This window comes from Pantherophis guttatus, chromosome 1 (genome assembly GCF_059756535.1).
Source record: "Pantherophis guttatus breed Tessera chromosome 1, ASM5975653v1, whole genome shotgun sequence".
NCBI classification, from domain to species: domain Eukaryota; kingdom Metazoa; phylum Chordata; class Lepidosauria; order Squamata; family Colubridae; genus Pantherophis; species Pantherophis guttatus.
Window position 1 is genome coordinate 96183211 of NC_142063.1, and position 16287 is coordinate 96199497.

At 42.6% G+C, this 16287-nt stretch overlaps 1 protein-coding gene and 1 long non-coding RNA gene across 2 annotated transcripts; both read right to left on the reverse strand.

Annotated features, from left to right (window-relative positions):
• Positions 1–860: 860 nt before the first annotated feature.
• LOC148116486 (uncharacterized) lies at positions 861–7860 on the reverse strand. The gene is made up of 2 exons (XR_015733619.1): positions 7661–7860; positions 861–1656 (listed from the first exon to the last, which is right to left on the reverse strand). It is a non-coding gene; the product is annotated as an uncharacterized LOC148116486 (long non-coding RNA).
• A 2014-nt stretch (positions 7861–9874) lies between these two features.
• Positions 9875–15907, reverse strand: RASSF10 (Ras association domain family member 10). Its single transcript, XM_034417122.2, has one exon. The coding sequence runs from the start codon at positions 14311–14313 to the stop codon at positions 12805–12807; it is 1509 nt and encodes a 502-aa protein (XP_034273013.2). The 5' UTR covers positions 14314–15907; the 3' UTR covers positions 9875–12804.
• Positions 15908–16287: the final 380 nt, after the last annotated feature.

Sequence of the window (16287 nt, forward strand, 5' to 3'; positions counted from 1 at the left end):
TGCCTGGACTGCCTCACAAGGCTGGCACAGGCTGTGCATCTTCAAATCTCTGGATTTATGAAAAATAAAGGATGATGAATAATCTGAAAAATAGATATGCAATGGGCATTTCTAAGATGATTCTGTTTAATTCCTCTAAGCGTTTGTTTTATTCAATTACACTCTACGTTAATTTTATTTTTGTTGCATATGCATTTAATTCCCCGCCCTTTGGCTAAGCTCCTGAGTTTATTTAGCAAAAGTTCCTATTAAAATGGCATCTTAGCAAACAGTAACATCATTTCTGGGCTCCAAAAGCTCTTTTTGAAGAATGTTGTCCCCACTTTAAAACCTCAACATTGTGAGTGAAGGGTTGGAGATATCTAATTTAGATATGATATGCCCGTAACAATGTTGAGTGAGAAAGGAGCATTAGATTGATGTGTGTTTCTACATCTCTGTATCTAGTTATAATACCGCCTGTGGCAGTTGTTTTTGTTTGTCTTTGGCATACTGTGATAGTTTTTATGCAGGTTTCACTCCGGTTGCATTAGCTTGTGAAACCTGCATAAAAACGATGTCAGTCTGCCAAACACAAACAAAAAACAACTGCCATAAGACAAGTGTGGGAAAAAGAGGCAGCACTGCTTCCTCACATATGGCCTCAGAAGCCAAAGATTGCTGACTTAGCACAGTTCTCATATAAAGAATGGCAACATTCAATGGGCAGCTCTTGAACATGGCTGCCATAGTGTAAGGCATGTAGTTATGTGAATGGGCTCTTTGTACAAAAATATCAGGCACAAAAACAACAAAGCCTACCTATTTCAGCCTATTTTTCTCTTTCTTCCTTCTCTAACTCCATTCATTATTTTTTTTAATCTCGTGCCCCTCTCTTTAAGCATTTTCACATGATTCACAGAAAAGCAGGGAAATCTGCCATTACGCATTTGTACCCACGGACAGATTTTTTCCCCCATGTTGCTAGGTTCCTTGTTTAGTTCATCTATAGAAATGGAAAATGCAAAGCTGACAATGTTACATAAAAATGCTAGCCTACAGTACCACAGCTTTTTATTAAAAATATACAAATTACTTCTGGACTTCACATGAGCCATGGACTGCCTTGGGAAATATAGATGGCAAATAGCTGCAGCTCAGTTCTTCACCTGGAAAATAAGCTTGGATGGTAGAGATCATCTCAAAAGAGTGATGGTGAGACCATTTATCTATCTGTCTTCTAGCAAAGGAATGCATTTTGTGATTAGGCATGCCTGACCTGTCAGTCATTTTGTTAATAGGCAGCCCCTTCTCTTGGAAGCAGGCCCTTCTGTCCTGACCATGTGGGTCATGTCATGTCATGTCATGTCATGTCATGTCATAATGCAACATGGGTTGAGGAAAACAAAGACCACACATAGATAATCATTTAGAACTCTTGAGAACAAAACAAAGATTATGTAGGCAGGCATCAGTTCTGGTTATCTTCCTCCTAAGTAGCGTCAGATGCAAATTAGGGGAGCACATCTGCTTTCTACTGCAGATGCATGGACCACAATGGAAGGCACATCCATACAGGAGAGGCAAACTTAGTGATCTTAAAACAACACACAGTACCTGTTTCAATTTCCTTTTTCATTGTGTAAGAAACCAGTGATGAGGATCAGGAACAAAGGACTGGGCAGACAAAAAGAAAAAAAACAAAACACCATGAGTGTAAGGTATATATGTGACAGAGATTTTTTTTAAAGTACATGGATAAGCAGGCTTTTCTCACTCAAGCACAGTGGTTCCAATCTGGATCATATCCCATTTCTTTAACATTAAAACAAAGACACAAACAGATAACAGTACAGAGCAACAAACACTTTGAATATCATACAGTTTGTTCCTGAATTACCTCAGACTGGGAATTCTAACAAAAAGTGTGCAAGTTATTATACAATACAGATAGTCGTTGTCTTATAACAGTCACTTAGTGACTGTTCAAAGTTATAATGGATCCCCCCCCCCCACAAAAGGCAACCTGATTCTAAAATTCTGAAAGCCTTTGTGGTTGTGTGATTGTATATTGGGTGCTCAGCAACCAACAGCATCTATAGTACTTTGTGACATTCTGTGAACACAAGACCCTTTTGTCTGGTGTTAATCTCTGCTTATCTGGATATAGGCTGCTGGGAAGGATATGATCAGGTCTTTTTGTATCCTTCTTATCATTTTTCCCTCTCAAATAAATTTGGTTTGTTTCTATGTGTATATTGATGGTTGACTTGTCTCATTGGCAAACTTCCAGGAATTCCCAAGCAGTTTTGGATTTAGCTTGGTCTAGGACAGTGATGGCTAACCTTTTTGCCGTCGCATGCCAAAAGTAGGGGGAAGTGCAGGGGGGTCATGTGCGCATGTGCCCACACCCATAATTCAGTGTGTCCCCTGCGCATGTGTGCGCGACCCCCCCGCGCTCCCCCTGCTTTTGTCATGTGATGGCACAGTGGGCCCAGTAGGCCCGTTTTTCGCCCTCCCCAGGCTCCAGAGGCTTTCTTGGAACCTGGGGAGGGCAAAAACAGCCTTCCACACCCTCTGAAGGCCAGAAATGGCATGTTTCCCAACTTCTGGTGGGACCAGAAGGCCTGTTTTTTTCCCTCCCCAGGCTCCAGAGCCTTTCTAGGAGCCTGGGGAGGGCAAAAATGGCCTTCCCATCCCCCACCCCCCAGAGGCCCTCCAGAGGCCGGAAACAGCTCTTTCCCGACTTCCAGTGGGCCCAGAAGGCCCGAAAATCAGCTGGCCGGCGCACGCATGTGCACTGGAGCTGAGCTAGGGCAACGCTTGTGTGCCCACAGATATGGCTCCGCGTGCCACCTGTGGCACGCGTGCCATAAGTTCGCCATCACAGGTCTAGGATATTCACTGCTTTTCAGTTGAAACTATGATTGATTCTGTCCATGTGAGATTAAGGAGTTTCATTGTGTCTACTGATAGTTGGTGTTCATGGATGCACTCTGCTAATGTTATGCCTCTCTGTCCTAGCTACAGTAGTGGCTGTTACAGTCTTTGCACTGTATATTATAGATGACTCCTGTTTTTTCTTCTTGGGTTACTGGGTCTTTTGTTTTAGTCAAAAAAATTTGGTGCAAGCAAAAACCAAATATTGCATCTTAGGCTTCCTAGTTTAAAGAAATATGTCTTTGGGACAGCAAGATCACCAATAAAGGAGTTCTTGCCAAAGGGGCAATCCAAGGTATGTATTGTATGTGGATGTTCCTTTAGAACGGCTGGCTTGTTTGTCTTCCCAATGATGCAATGAGAGAGCACTTCAATGGATGAAGATTTGTTTATTAATTTGCTGCTTGATGGTATGGGAGTATAAAGGAGCTACTTGGAAAATGATTACTAGAGTTAGATCTGATTACCATTACTACTATAATAATAACAGATGGAAATGACAGAGACTACAGTCTGTCATTATAGATAAGAGAGGGCAAGTGTGGGAGAAGGAGTGGCAGAATCTGGGAGCAGAGTCAAAAGAGGAATCAGCCTAGAATCTCTATGTAGCCACAAATGAACCAAGTCCAAGCCCCCTTGAACTCCATTGACCCTTACTTAGTACCAAATTAGTGATAACCATTAGTTCAGTATATTCCTAATTGGAACCTCACGTGTGGTCCTGGTCTTTCATGCCTGGTAGCAGACCAGTGATTGGCCTCTTTTCCTTTCAGGTTGAAAATTAACCAAAGACGTTGACAACAATGATAGATCCTCCAGCCTGAAGTTCTGCTCATTAATGCTACATCAATTAAGCATGCTCTTCTTTCATTGGCCCCTTGATTTACCAGGAAGCTGACAGTAATGAAGTGGATGGAGAACAGATTAGAATACAAATGAAGGAATTCTTCAAACATTTGTTCAGCTCCACTTTAAGATCATATTCCATGACAGTGGAAGCAACAAAGAGACCCTACATTCTGTCTCCTTTGGGTCTATGTAAAACAGCTGAGCAATGATTTTGGGAGAGGAGAGCTCAACCAACAAGACTCATTATGAACAATTCTCATTAATTTTTGTTGTAATGGTATGTGGGAATGACCTTGGAAGACCGGGGGAAGAGCCACAGCTGGGGCAATGGTTGGATAAGAGACAGCTTAACCCACAGAAGGAATGTAGAAATATTAAACATTTCAGTTTCACCTCTCTAGTTTCTTGGGTTGTAAAGGTAACGAAGGAAAATATACTTTCAAACTTGAAAGATTCTTTTAACAAAATCTCAAAATAAAGTAGTTCAACTGGGTGTGCTTCCTGTTTGGACCATCTCACAAGGCTGATACTTGCAGTCAAAGTCAACCAGAGTCACCTCAGTTTAGAGTCCAGTATTATAATAGATTATGCAGTAGATAGCTAACCTTAGGGTCAGGCTCATATAGATTTCTTCTGGGCAGCTTATGGATGTCAATGATATGAACAGGATAAATCAGGCCTCTACAGTATTTGTTTATTCAGTTTTTGCCCTTCCTGGCTGTTTAAACAAGCCAGGTTAGGACTGGCCCCAAGGTTAGGAGAGGTGATTAATGGCTCCTTAAGCAAGAGATGTGTTCCTGCATGATTAAGCAAGGCAAGTAAAATATTTTTTTTTACCGAAAAAGACCTCCTCTGACCCAGGAAACCTTTCTAATTATAGACCAGTCTCAAATGTCCTATTTTTGAGGAATTTCATTAGGAAACTGTCTTCATGGAAACTGTCTTCCACTTGCATAGAACATATTTTTGAACTACTAGATGGGCAGAAGCTGAGGCGAGGGATGCAAGCTCACGTACCATGCAATGCTACCAGTAGGACCCAAACCACTGGAGCAGAGACCACCTCCAGCGTCATTAAGCCACTGAGCCACCATGTCTCTAATTTGCCTGATCACTCTGATCAATAGGAGATTTCCCCTTGAAGATACCTTGGCTGCCTACAAGAGAGGCAGCTTCCATTTTGTTTGGCTTCCATTTTCCCAGAAGTTGGTAAAAGCATAACTCTCCAAGTTTTATGTTTAATTTTTAATTTAATTCATGATTTGTATCTGTATTCTGATTATATTGATTTTTTTAAAAAAAGATTTGTAAACTGACTTATCAAACAAATACAAAAGTGTATTAATAAATAAATCCACCCTCTCCTATAATGAAAAATAAGCATACTGACTAGATCCTTTGGTTCCAGTGTATTTTCTTTAATGTAATAGTCATTCTGAGATAGAAGAAGAATATACTTTGCAAGCTTTTGCTTTGAGCCAAACTTTCTATTCTCTTTCATATGACTCTGGGATCCAACAAAGAAAGAAGAGCTGAAAAAGATAATAATCATAGTGTAGCATGAAATGCCCTTTGATCTTTTCTCCCTGCTTTTTTGGCACTGTGAGACCACTAAGCCTGCACTTAAATTATGGTTTGAATTGCCAGGTTTTACCCCCCAGAATCAGGCTTAAATTGCTAACTAGACAAGATGGACATTTGGCCAGAGGATTCCTTGTGGCCATTTTCAGAAATACTATGCAGAAAGAGAAAGACTCTTTCCAATATTTGCATGCCAAAGAAGTCGTTCTTTGTATTTAGCAATAGTGCTTAGACTTATATACCGCTTTACAGTGCTTTACAGCCCTCTCTATGCGGTTTACAGAGTAAGCATATTGCCCCCCAACAATCTGGGTCCTCATTTTACCAACCTTGGAAGGATGGAAGGCTGAGTCAGCCTTGAGCCAGTCAGGATTGAACTGCTGGCAGTCAGCAGAATTAGCCTGCAATACTTCATTCTAACCACTGTGCCACCACAGCTCTTTAAAAGTATAGAATGATAAGGAGTATAGAGGCATAAGAAAAGTAGTTCATTTATCTAAAAAATGTCTATGATGTGTGAAATGGAATAACTCAGATGTGAGGACTAAGTGGAACTCTACAAGAGTAAACCAAAGATTCCTCCTGCTTCCCACAATGCCCAATGACGGGATGTTCCTATCATGGTTTACAACTGGCTGCCATGTTGCTTCTCAGCAGGGACCTTTCAGTGATACTTTGCTACTGAAGCTACTGATAGGAATTGATGGAAGTGTCCTTTGTAGATTTATATAATCCTTTTAAAAAATCTTCAGATTGCAAATCTGTACACATTTTTTAAAGCATGCTTAATGTTAACATTTGTCTTCTTGGAGCATAAGTCACTTACTTTTCTTGCCTCCCCAACTCTGCTTTGCTTCTGAAGATGCTATTGTAATCAATTGCATCTTCGGAAGCAAAGCAAATAACAGCTTATGGGGGAACATGATGCCAGAATAAGGCATTGGCAAATACTTTTCCAGCAAAATAAAGTGTCATTGTGGTTGACATTAAAAAAAAAAAATGTACAAATATAATGCACTCACTTAAAAAAAAAAAAACAGACTGCAGTTCGGGGTGCTCCTGGCCTTTAGCCATCACCACATGTATGAGTGACAGCTGTGATGAGGACTAAATTTGCACATCTACAGCTAGTGTGATTTATGGTCCACTTATGTCATTATCCACCATTACGTAGTTACATCCCATTTTGACAATTGCAATGTGTTCTACATGGGACTCCCCTGGAAAAATATCTGAAAATTACACTTTCTGCAAAATCAAACTAAAAATCTATAAAAATGGATCTCTTTTTTTTCCAAGCTCTTAATTATTAGTTATGACTAGCATTAATGTTCATGTATTTGTCTTAACTGCATGCACTTTAATCGTTTTAGCCATCTTCAATATTGAGTAGGAAAATGGATCATAAATTGAATGCATAAAGACATGTTCAACCATGTTTTGTAGGAGCAAAGGCATATTACCAGAGAGCCAGTTTGATGTAGTGGTTGAGGCTGCAGGCTAAAAACCAGGAGGCTGTGAGTTCTTCTCCTGATTTAAAGTACAAAGCCAGCTGGGCCACTTAGAGCCAGCCACTCTCAGAAAGAGGCAATGGCAAATCATTTCCCAGAGGTTTTTGCTATGAGAATAAGCAGGTACTCACCAGAAGTCAGTGCTGACTTGAAAGTGTGCATATGCATTCATTCACACATACTCACACACAAATACACACAAAAGTATCTACTACCAATTGAGATGGAATCAGAATGATGCACATTGTCATGTCATAATACAACTCCCACTCCAGGTAACTAAAAAGAGTATATTATGATGATGATGATGATGATGATGATGATGATGATGATGATGATGATGATGTGTCTAGATCAGAGGTGTCAAACTGGTGGCCTATGGGCCAGATGCATAAAGTGCAGGCCACACCCACCCCAGCTCTTTGAAGGGAAAGAACATTGTGATACGTCACATGATGGCAACGTGATGCGGCAAGTTTAGACACCCGTGGTCTAGATCAAACTTCAAATTGCAGAATGAAGCCACTTTCTTGGCCTTGTCATTGGCCAAAAATAAGTCATTATTGGTACATGTTTGTGGAAGCAGCCGACATACCAGCAGATGGGCCAGGCTTTGTGTCTCTCCACATTCACACTGTGTGTTGTTATCTGCCAAAAGCCTCCACTTAAGAGTATTGGTTTTACACTTAGGCACTCCAACTCTTAACCTATTCAGGGTTTTTCAGATAGGTCATAAAGGAATATATACAAAAATGGGAGGGGGAAACCCAACAGATCATATTCCCAACCACTTTTCTTACCTGTCCATCATACTATAATAGTCACAGTCACAACACCCATCAAAACGACCATACTGACTCTTTCCAAGGAAGAATAAGGCACGTCCATATCCTCATTGTTTCCATTCTCCAGTCCTTTAACAGAGGAATGCAGAAACTTTCATTCAGGTTCTCGGAATAAAAAGAAAGCAACGTCCAAGGTGCCTTGACAGTCTTCTTTGTTACCCTGAAATGAGCATCAGCCCTTCTGCAACAAGGCATGGCAGCAGTTGGAGTGGATGAAACGAAACAATACAGACAGGAGCCCATGGAAAAGTGGGGAAGAGAGGGAGGGAATAGGATCTGGGAGGTGGGATGAGTCACGGACAGCTGCCAATGGAAAAACAGACTCCCTACAAGTTCTCTACGGCCAAAGGGTTGCAAACTAAGCTTTGCTCTGGTTTCTGTAGTGGAAGCAGAGAGAAAAAATACCTCAGCAATCTTACAGCAGCAGATTTCATACTGATCTCACGCCTGCTAGTCCAGAGTTCACCTTAGTGTCTCTTAGTTTATTGTTTTTATAATTACCTCATGCCAGAAATGCTGTGAAGTTTTAATCAAGAGCTACAAAAGAAAGCCAGGACTTCAGCACAGGACAGATTCCCAGAGCCAATCTGCTAAGCAACTATATTTATGGGGCCATTTTTACTTCTATTTGACATGTTTTATCATTATGTTCATTTAATTTCACCCGTTGTTCTCCTTGATATCATTAACTTGTTCTTCCCCTTCTTTTTGGTGGGGAGGAGGGCATTATTAGTTGTGCCAAGTGAATATGAAATTCTACCGCCCAATGGCTAGTTAGAAGATGCTTTAATCAGCTAGCCTTTTCAAAAACCTAACTCAATGAACGCACAACCTTTCTAAGCATATCTATGGAGTATGGAGCATTGAAACCAACATCCCCAGAATCCACCATGTACAAACTGCTTATTTGATTGTGTTTGTATTTGAAAGCAGATCATGCTAAGTGTAAGAATATATCTAAAATCAGGCTTAAAATTATTAGCAGAAACATATTGTGCTCGGGCAAGATCTCAAGCACTTCTCCCAGATCACTTTCAAAAGTCATTCAGCTCTGGTAAATACATTGTTTGCAAGCTCTATAAAGTTGTAGAGCCTGACACTTTAATGAATCCAAACAATCTCTAATGGAACGTTATTAGATTAATGTGTTGATGAAACAGCATGAAATCGTTTTGTAACATTTGGTTAGCTGGGTGCCGTGAAGTCTGGCTTGACCATTGGCAGCCTTATGGAGAGGTGTCCATCATCTCAACTTGTCCCTAGTGACCACCTGTAGCTCTTCCAGTGCTTATCAACTCTTACCACCCCCCCTTTTTAACTTCTCTTAGCCTTTCCAAATATCTTTAGTTCATCCCACTCACATCCCATGCTCAAAATATGTGTTTGTTTGCTGATCATTAATTCTTAAACCTTGATTACATTCAACTAACAGGTTGTCTTTGCATACTTGATCCTGTTCCTTAGATTGATTTTATATTCTCTTGTTTTCTAGATTAAGTCTTAAGGGCAACACCTACTTGCTTTAATTTTAATTTAACCTATATACCTCACACCAACCTGTCTCTTCCATAATCTGTGCTTGGAAGTGTCCTTGTGCCCGTGTTCAATAGTTTGTGTACTAGACCTGATTCCAGTATTGTGTATCTGGTGATGTCCATGTGTTGATGTGGTTTAAGGCAACTACACATAGACCTCAACTGTGTGACCGGTCACTTAGCAACCATTTGACGTTACAACAGCCCCTCCTCAAAACATACCTACAAGCTGGTTTCCAAGTTCCAAGAGCTGCCCACCCACCCACCCCCATGGACATGTGACTTGCAAATGGTCTGGATTTATAGTTGTTTGCAGCATCCCATGATCATGCAAATGAAGAATCTTCTGTCCCAAACTTTATTAACCCTAACTCCTAAATTGTGTGGTGTTCTTTCAGTCAGAAGTTTCCCAATAATTAAGATTCTGCCATTTCTCAAACTTTTGCATTGCAGTCATCTTTTATTAGTATCTTTTATGGGTGCTGCATTTAGCGCCTTTTGGTTTTGCAGTAAAAATTTTCTGTCATTCTCCATTGCCTCTATCATAAGTCCATATACTTAATATCCACTCATTCCAATTAGCAATTTACATCAAGACCTGGTTAATTGGTATACAAATGACAGATCAATCCTCTGTGAAAAATACATCTTTTTTATTCCATAAATAATCCAATGTTATTGCAAATGAGGTTTTGATTCACCATTTTCTCAAATCTGTGTTCTTTAAACATTAGGAATAGCTTCTTACCATCAGGTTCGGTATAGAAAATATACAGTACATTTTTAGCAAATGTTCAGGACCAAAGGATAATTAACATTGCATACATGTAAAACTTTTATCTGGCAGGAATAACCAGGTTTATTTCTGAAATAGGGATGCATAGGATCAGACTGTCACTTAGGTAAAATAACAAACTAAATGTTAAATTTTGACTGGAAAAACTAAAATGGCTAACTTAAAGTACTTTCTTGTAGCCCATCTTGGTCAGTGCGGTGTCTTTGCACTTTTTTCCTCCTGATTTGAAATACAGGATTCTCCACCCCCCTCCCCAAATACTGGTTGCTTTTAGATGAAGCTTGTATTGCATAAATCACCTTGCTCCCATTCAAGGAATTTCTCCCAGATAATGTGATTTATTTAATAACTGGCCTGTATTCTACCATTTTGTATCCATTTTTTTAATAACTGACCCAAAAGACATAGAAGAAAATAGCAGTGCAATTATGCAATAGATGAAGATTTTGCTTGAGAAAGGCAAATTGATTTGATACTAATACTTTGTTCCCTCCGAAAATAAGACATCCCCTGATAATAAGCCCAATTGGGCTTTTGAGCATATGCGCTAAAATAAGCCTCCCCCCGAAAACAAGCCCTCCCCAAAAATATTTAAACGCAGAGTTGGAAATCAGGTAAGATTGCAAGAGGATCTTATTTTAGGAGAAACACAGTAGTACTCTCTCATCTCTTGCCAAGACTGATTTACTATGGACTTATTTGCTGTCCTATACGTAGCCAATCTTCTTCATTTCCACAAGGTGCTCAATATACAATGAAATCTCATTAAATTTACTTTTAACTATCCATTGGTGGAATCTGATTCTGATCCTCTTTTACAATGCTCTCAATACACACTTTTAAAAGCAGAATGGAAAAACAATTTATGCCAAATTTCTTCTCATGCTCAGCTGAACTAAAACTGCCCTACTGTTCACAAGGAAGATAATCTGAAAAACAAAGCAACAAAAACAGTATGTGCCACTTTTAACTTCCAGTGGTTTAGTTCTGTTTAGAAATAAATCCATTGTATGAATTTAGAATGCCATTTGTTTAGTCAGATTCTTTTAGGGTCTGAGACTAAATCGTGACTGTTAAAAAAAAAAGGTAGAAAAGGTTATAATAGCCCCCTTGCCTTGAGATGGTATTGTGTGTGTGTGCGTGCACACGAGAAAGGGTTAATTTGTTCTTCACATTCCTTCCACCTCCATCATTCCCACCAGTGAAATTCATTCCATTCATTGCCAAATTTGACATTTTAAAACAGGGTAGGAGTTAAATTGATTTGAAAGTCTTATTTCCTTTTGAAAGTTTAATAAAATAAATTGACATATCAGTTTGGGAGATGTTGCCCTTTAGATTAGTCTTCTAGCCACCGAAACTTTGCTCAAAACTAGCAACAAACCAGGCACCTGAGCTGGCTTTGTAGAATGGCTCTTACCCAATGCTGACTTCAGCATAATTAGACAAATTCAATCTTATTTGTAACACACAGCATACTGCTTCTATAAATCTGCAAATCAAGCATACTCGAAGCATTAAAGCACGTCACTTTTAAAGTTTCAGTGCAATGTAATTACAATGTAAAGTCTCACTCAACCAGCATTCTCTCATGCAGGTTTACACTGTTAATGTGTTGTGAGCAGATTAATTTAGGTCTCCTGCATTTCGTTCCCCATTTTCTAAGGAACACAACCAAACAAGCATAACTGCTATGATTCCTATTTACTTCCTGATTCATTGTTAGCATTTAAATAACCCTGCCCACCTCCCCACAAAAACCTGGATTATTCCCATGAACACCTGTGCATAAGTGATTTTTGCATCTGAGACATAAATTTGTTACTTAGACATTTGTTGGAATCTATTCCAAACATGCTGACAGCAGGCATTCCCGAGTACAAGTTTTTAATCATCCCATTCTTGCTGCTGTGTCTTCCATCTATGTTTCATTTTGATCAGAGGCTCAAACTACTGTAATTTTTCAGAGCAAATTACAGCTCTGTTTTATCAGGCAGATGTCTTTATACTGGGAAAGGACCAAGGAATTAGGTAATTCCTGAATTAGAAAGCAAATTAATGAATTTGCACACTGTCTTGTATTTGCAATTAGGAATGTAATGGTTAAAAAGCCATTCAAAAATAAATATCTCAGATGTAAAACAAAAAAATGGAAAATAAGTTTCAGAGATTTGCCAACAATCCTTTTTAAAAAAAAAAAAAAGCTTGCAGTTAGAGTGAGAAAGCAAGAGCAAAATCTGTCATTCTTGACTAGTTTCAGCAAGTTTCAATGTCAAACCCTCAATGTAGATGTTGGGTGCTTTGTTTTATATACACAATATCATATACTTTCCCCAACAGTATTTCCTCAGAGAATTAAATATTAAAAACGGCAGCTTTTCTTCATTTGAAAAGTTTGAAATAAACAAAACAAGGAATACCTTTTTTTTTTAAATTATGGAGAAAAATAGCTTGTTGTATGTTTGTACAAATATATATTTTCCAGGATTTAGTGATTTGAACAGAAATGGCCTGTTAATGAACCACCATCATGGTCCCTGTGACCGACCCAGATCGGATCCTGCATTATTACAATGTATTGCAGTGCACGTGATCAGAAACGGGAGGAAAAGCAGGAATTCTTAATCCAAGCATTTTGCGCCAATGGAAACTTGTGCACGGAAGGTCAAAAAAAAAGGGGGGGGATGGAAACACAACTTTGCAGTCCCTGAGATGAAGTGAAGGAAAAGAGCGGGAGGAGAGAGAGAGAGAGAGGCGGGAGGAAACTGCTACACGAGGGATTCGCACACGGGCACCGAGTCCGAGTCCTGGCTGTGCATAGAGCTCAAACCCGTGTCGGAATCCTCGTCTTCACGATCCTCGCGGTCTTTGCTCAAACTTCGGGCGGCTTCCTCACCCCAATCTCCCGAGGTGATCGGGACCGAGGCCGGCAGCTCGTCTCCCGGGTTGAAAGGGAGGCCCCCTCGCTCGTCCTCGTCCGCCACCGCCGTTTCCTCCTCCTCCTCCTCCTCCCCCACCCCCTCCACGTGTAAGGACTCCAGGGAATCGAGCAGGCGCTGGAGCTCCCGCTCTTTATCGGCCCAAGCGAGCTGCGTAAATTCCAGGTCCGACTTCACGGCGTCCAAATCCGTGTTGAGGCGCAGCCCGATGTAGAGGCTGGTGCTCAGCTGCGTCTTGACGCGCTCCTGCTCCACGTGGAGCTCGCCGCCGCCGCCGCTCAGCTCGGTGGTGTTGCAGTCCGTCTCGGAGAGGCTGGCGCTGGAGCCCTTGGCGGCCGCCAGCTCTTCCCGGCGCCGCCTCATCCAGCGCTCGTTGAGCTCCTCCTGGATCTCGCCGGCCAAATGCTCGATCAGCTCCTCCTGGCGGCGCCACTGCTCCTGCACGCGAGCCACCTGCTCGCACTTCCACGCGTACTCCTCCAAGTCCTCGCTGCCGGACGACGGGTTCTCTAACTCCCCCGCCGCCGTCGTCGGGGCCGCCCCTGCGGGAGACTTTAGCTCCTGGTCTCCCGCGGGGGGCTCCGGCTCTTCTCCGACCAAGTAAGTGTCCTGCACGTAGTTAACCCCGTGGCGTTTCATGCGGTCGAAATGAATCCTCGCCTCGTAGCGGTCGATCTCCCGGTCTAAGTCGCGGAGCCGCTTGATCTGCTGCCGGATGGTGTGGTCCTGCGAAAGGACCAGATGCACCAGAGTCTCCATCCTTTCGCCCGCCGGGGCTTCCTTGGCCGGCGGCTCCTCGAGCTGCGGCTGCCCCTTCCTCTTGTTGATCTTGGCCAGCTTGCGGAAGGCTTTCCTCACCACGCGCCTCTGCCGTTCCTGGCTCAAAGCCAGGCTGGCCCGGGCTGTAACCCCCAAGCCATGGCATCCCGGGCTGTCCCTGCTGGGCACCACCCTGGCCTCGGCGCTCCTGGGTCCGGTGTTGGGCAAGGACGCCTCGCTGCGCACCAGCACGAAGCGCACGTTCTCCTGCTCGTCGCCCCAGGCCGCCCAGAGCCTCAGGATCTTGGTCTTGTTGGGCAGGATCCTCTCAAAGCCCCGCCACTTCTCCACGATGCAGTAAGACTGCGGGAGCCCCGACAACATCCCCCCGCCGCACTCCTGCAGCGATGCCTGCTGCTGCTGCTGCTGCTGCTGCTGTTGCCGACGCCTGCGCCGCTGCTTGCTCTCCTCCAAAAGGACCCGCACCACATCCGAGCAAGTGGTCCGTTTGGTGAGGCCCGAGATTAACTTCTCCTCCTGGCAAATCCACACCGAGATCTTCTTTTCCTCCGGCTCCATCGGGGCACGGGACCTCGGCGACCGTGAAGGGGGTGGGGGGCGCCCGCTACTAATCGGCGGGATCCCCCATAGGAGCGCTCACCAGAGCCGCGCCGCCCGAGAGCCGCCCTGGCGAGGCATGGCTGCGACCCTTTCCTCTGCCCGCCTGCGGGGCGCTAAAACAACAAAAACAAAAAAACGAGCCTAAAATTGCAGCGCTCCCGGGATCTCCCTCGTTCGGCTCTGCTCCTTCTAGGCTCGCGCTCGGGGTGGCTGATTTTATTTATTTTTTCGCCCGCCGACGGGATCCCGGAGAAGAACCAACTTCGGAGTCTCAGCTCCGCCTCCTTTAGTGCTACTGTTGCTGCGGAGCGCCTGCCTCCCCGGCACCTTCCCTCCTGACACTGCTCTGCCTCCCCGCTCGGCTACCGCGTTTTCTTCTCCTATCACGTGATCCTTCCCCCCCCCCTCCCCGGCGCCCCGCTTTTCCAGCAGCTGTGGGCTTTGATTCGAGACGATCTATCTGGCACTTCAATCTTAAAAGTAAGAGATTGCTGCGTGTTGTAGGTTATATTTTTGTATCCGTACCGAAGAAATAAGAAGTTACTTTTTTTTTTCCTCCTTATTTTTTCCCCCCTTTCCAGAGCTCCGAAAACTTTGTTCCCTTCCTGACCTTTTCTTTCTAATCTCTTCCTTTTCCAGTTTTTCTTACATTTTATTCTTCGTTCGAACTGGATAAAGTCCTACAAAGAAAAAAGACTATTTTGGGGGTGCTGTATAGATTCTAATCCCCCCCACCCCCACCCCATGCTTTAAAAGGACAGGAGGCACAGTTGTACAATTTCACACCATGGGTTAAAAAAGTCCTTGCAATGGTCCTTCAATGGGTTTTGGAGTGTAGGAAGTTAGCACCCACCCCTTTCCTAGAAGAATGAAATATTTTGGGAAATATTAAAAAGGCAGAATATTATGTTTCCCTGGATGAGAAATAGAGAAGCATGTTTTAAAGACGAAGCAGCTCCCACCTTCTTGCCCCCCACCCTTTGTTAATGGGCCAGAGGCAGAAACCCAATCCTTTGTCAAAGGACCATCATCTGCAACACAATAGAACCCATCTAGCAACAGAAACTAACACAATGGAACCCATTTAGCAACAGAAACTCACCACATGGCACCTGGGAAGATTACATCAGCCAGCAAGGCTAGCTAAGACCCCCACCCCCTGGGAATCTGACAACCAATCAGGATACTCTTTCGGGGCCCCAGGAAGTTCAAAGCCAGAGAGAGCGTAAAACCCGGAGACTCGCTGTATCTCGCCCCTTTTCTGTTCAGGAACTCAAGCCATGTGATCCTGTCCACCATTAAACCATCTTTCCAAGCAGTCTCCATGTTTCCAGTGTCTTTTTCCCCACTTGGAGCTGAACCCAGAAGGATATTTCTTCCTACAGGAGAAGGTGCTCCTGTCCAATTATTCTCCAACATCCTCTCACCCACCCTCCAAAAAAAACAAAAAACTTGGAAGAGAATGTTTCAAAGGAAGCAACCAAAATCCAGTCCAAATTTCTTTCAATTGAATAAAATCCCCCACCCTGTAATTAAAAAAAAAAAAAAAAAAAAAAAACCTTTTCGCATGCCAAAGCATTTCACAGATCATATGCACAGTGAACTGTAAACCTTACTAAGCATTATTAAAATCTGTGGATGCTGCCAGGATTCAAAGAGAAAATTTGCTATGTACTGTATTTCAATAGCAGAAGAATGAACCGACAATAAATCTCTACTCTTTTTACATATGCCCAGATGGGACAGAACCTGGTTATTCTGAGTAAAATTCACTTCCTGGCAATTGGATTACTGTATGTTTTATGTTTCGTTTCTGGAAAATAAATATGAAAAATGAACTGTCTTTTTGCCTTGGGTGACAAACATTTCTAGTGCACTGAGAATGTTGCTTTGATTTTTATTGTATTTATTTACTTAAAACATTGCCTGACT

Bases quoted from the DNA above. Each gene is read 5' to 3' on its own strand.
- RASSF10 (XM_034417122.2), bottom strand. From the start codon at position 14,313: ATGGAGCCGGAGGAAAAGAAGATCTCGGTGTGGATTTGCCAGGAGGAG.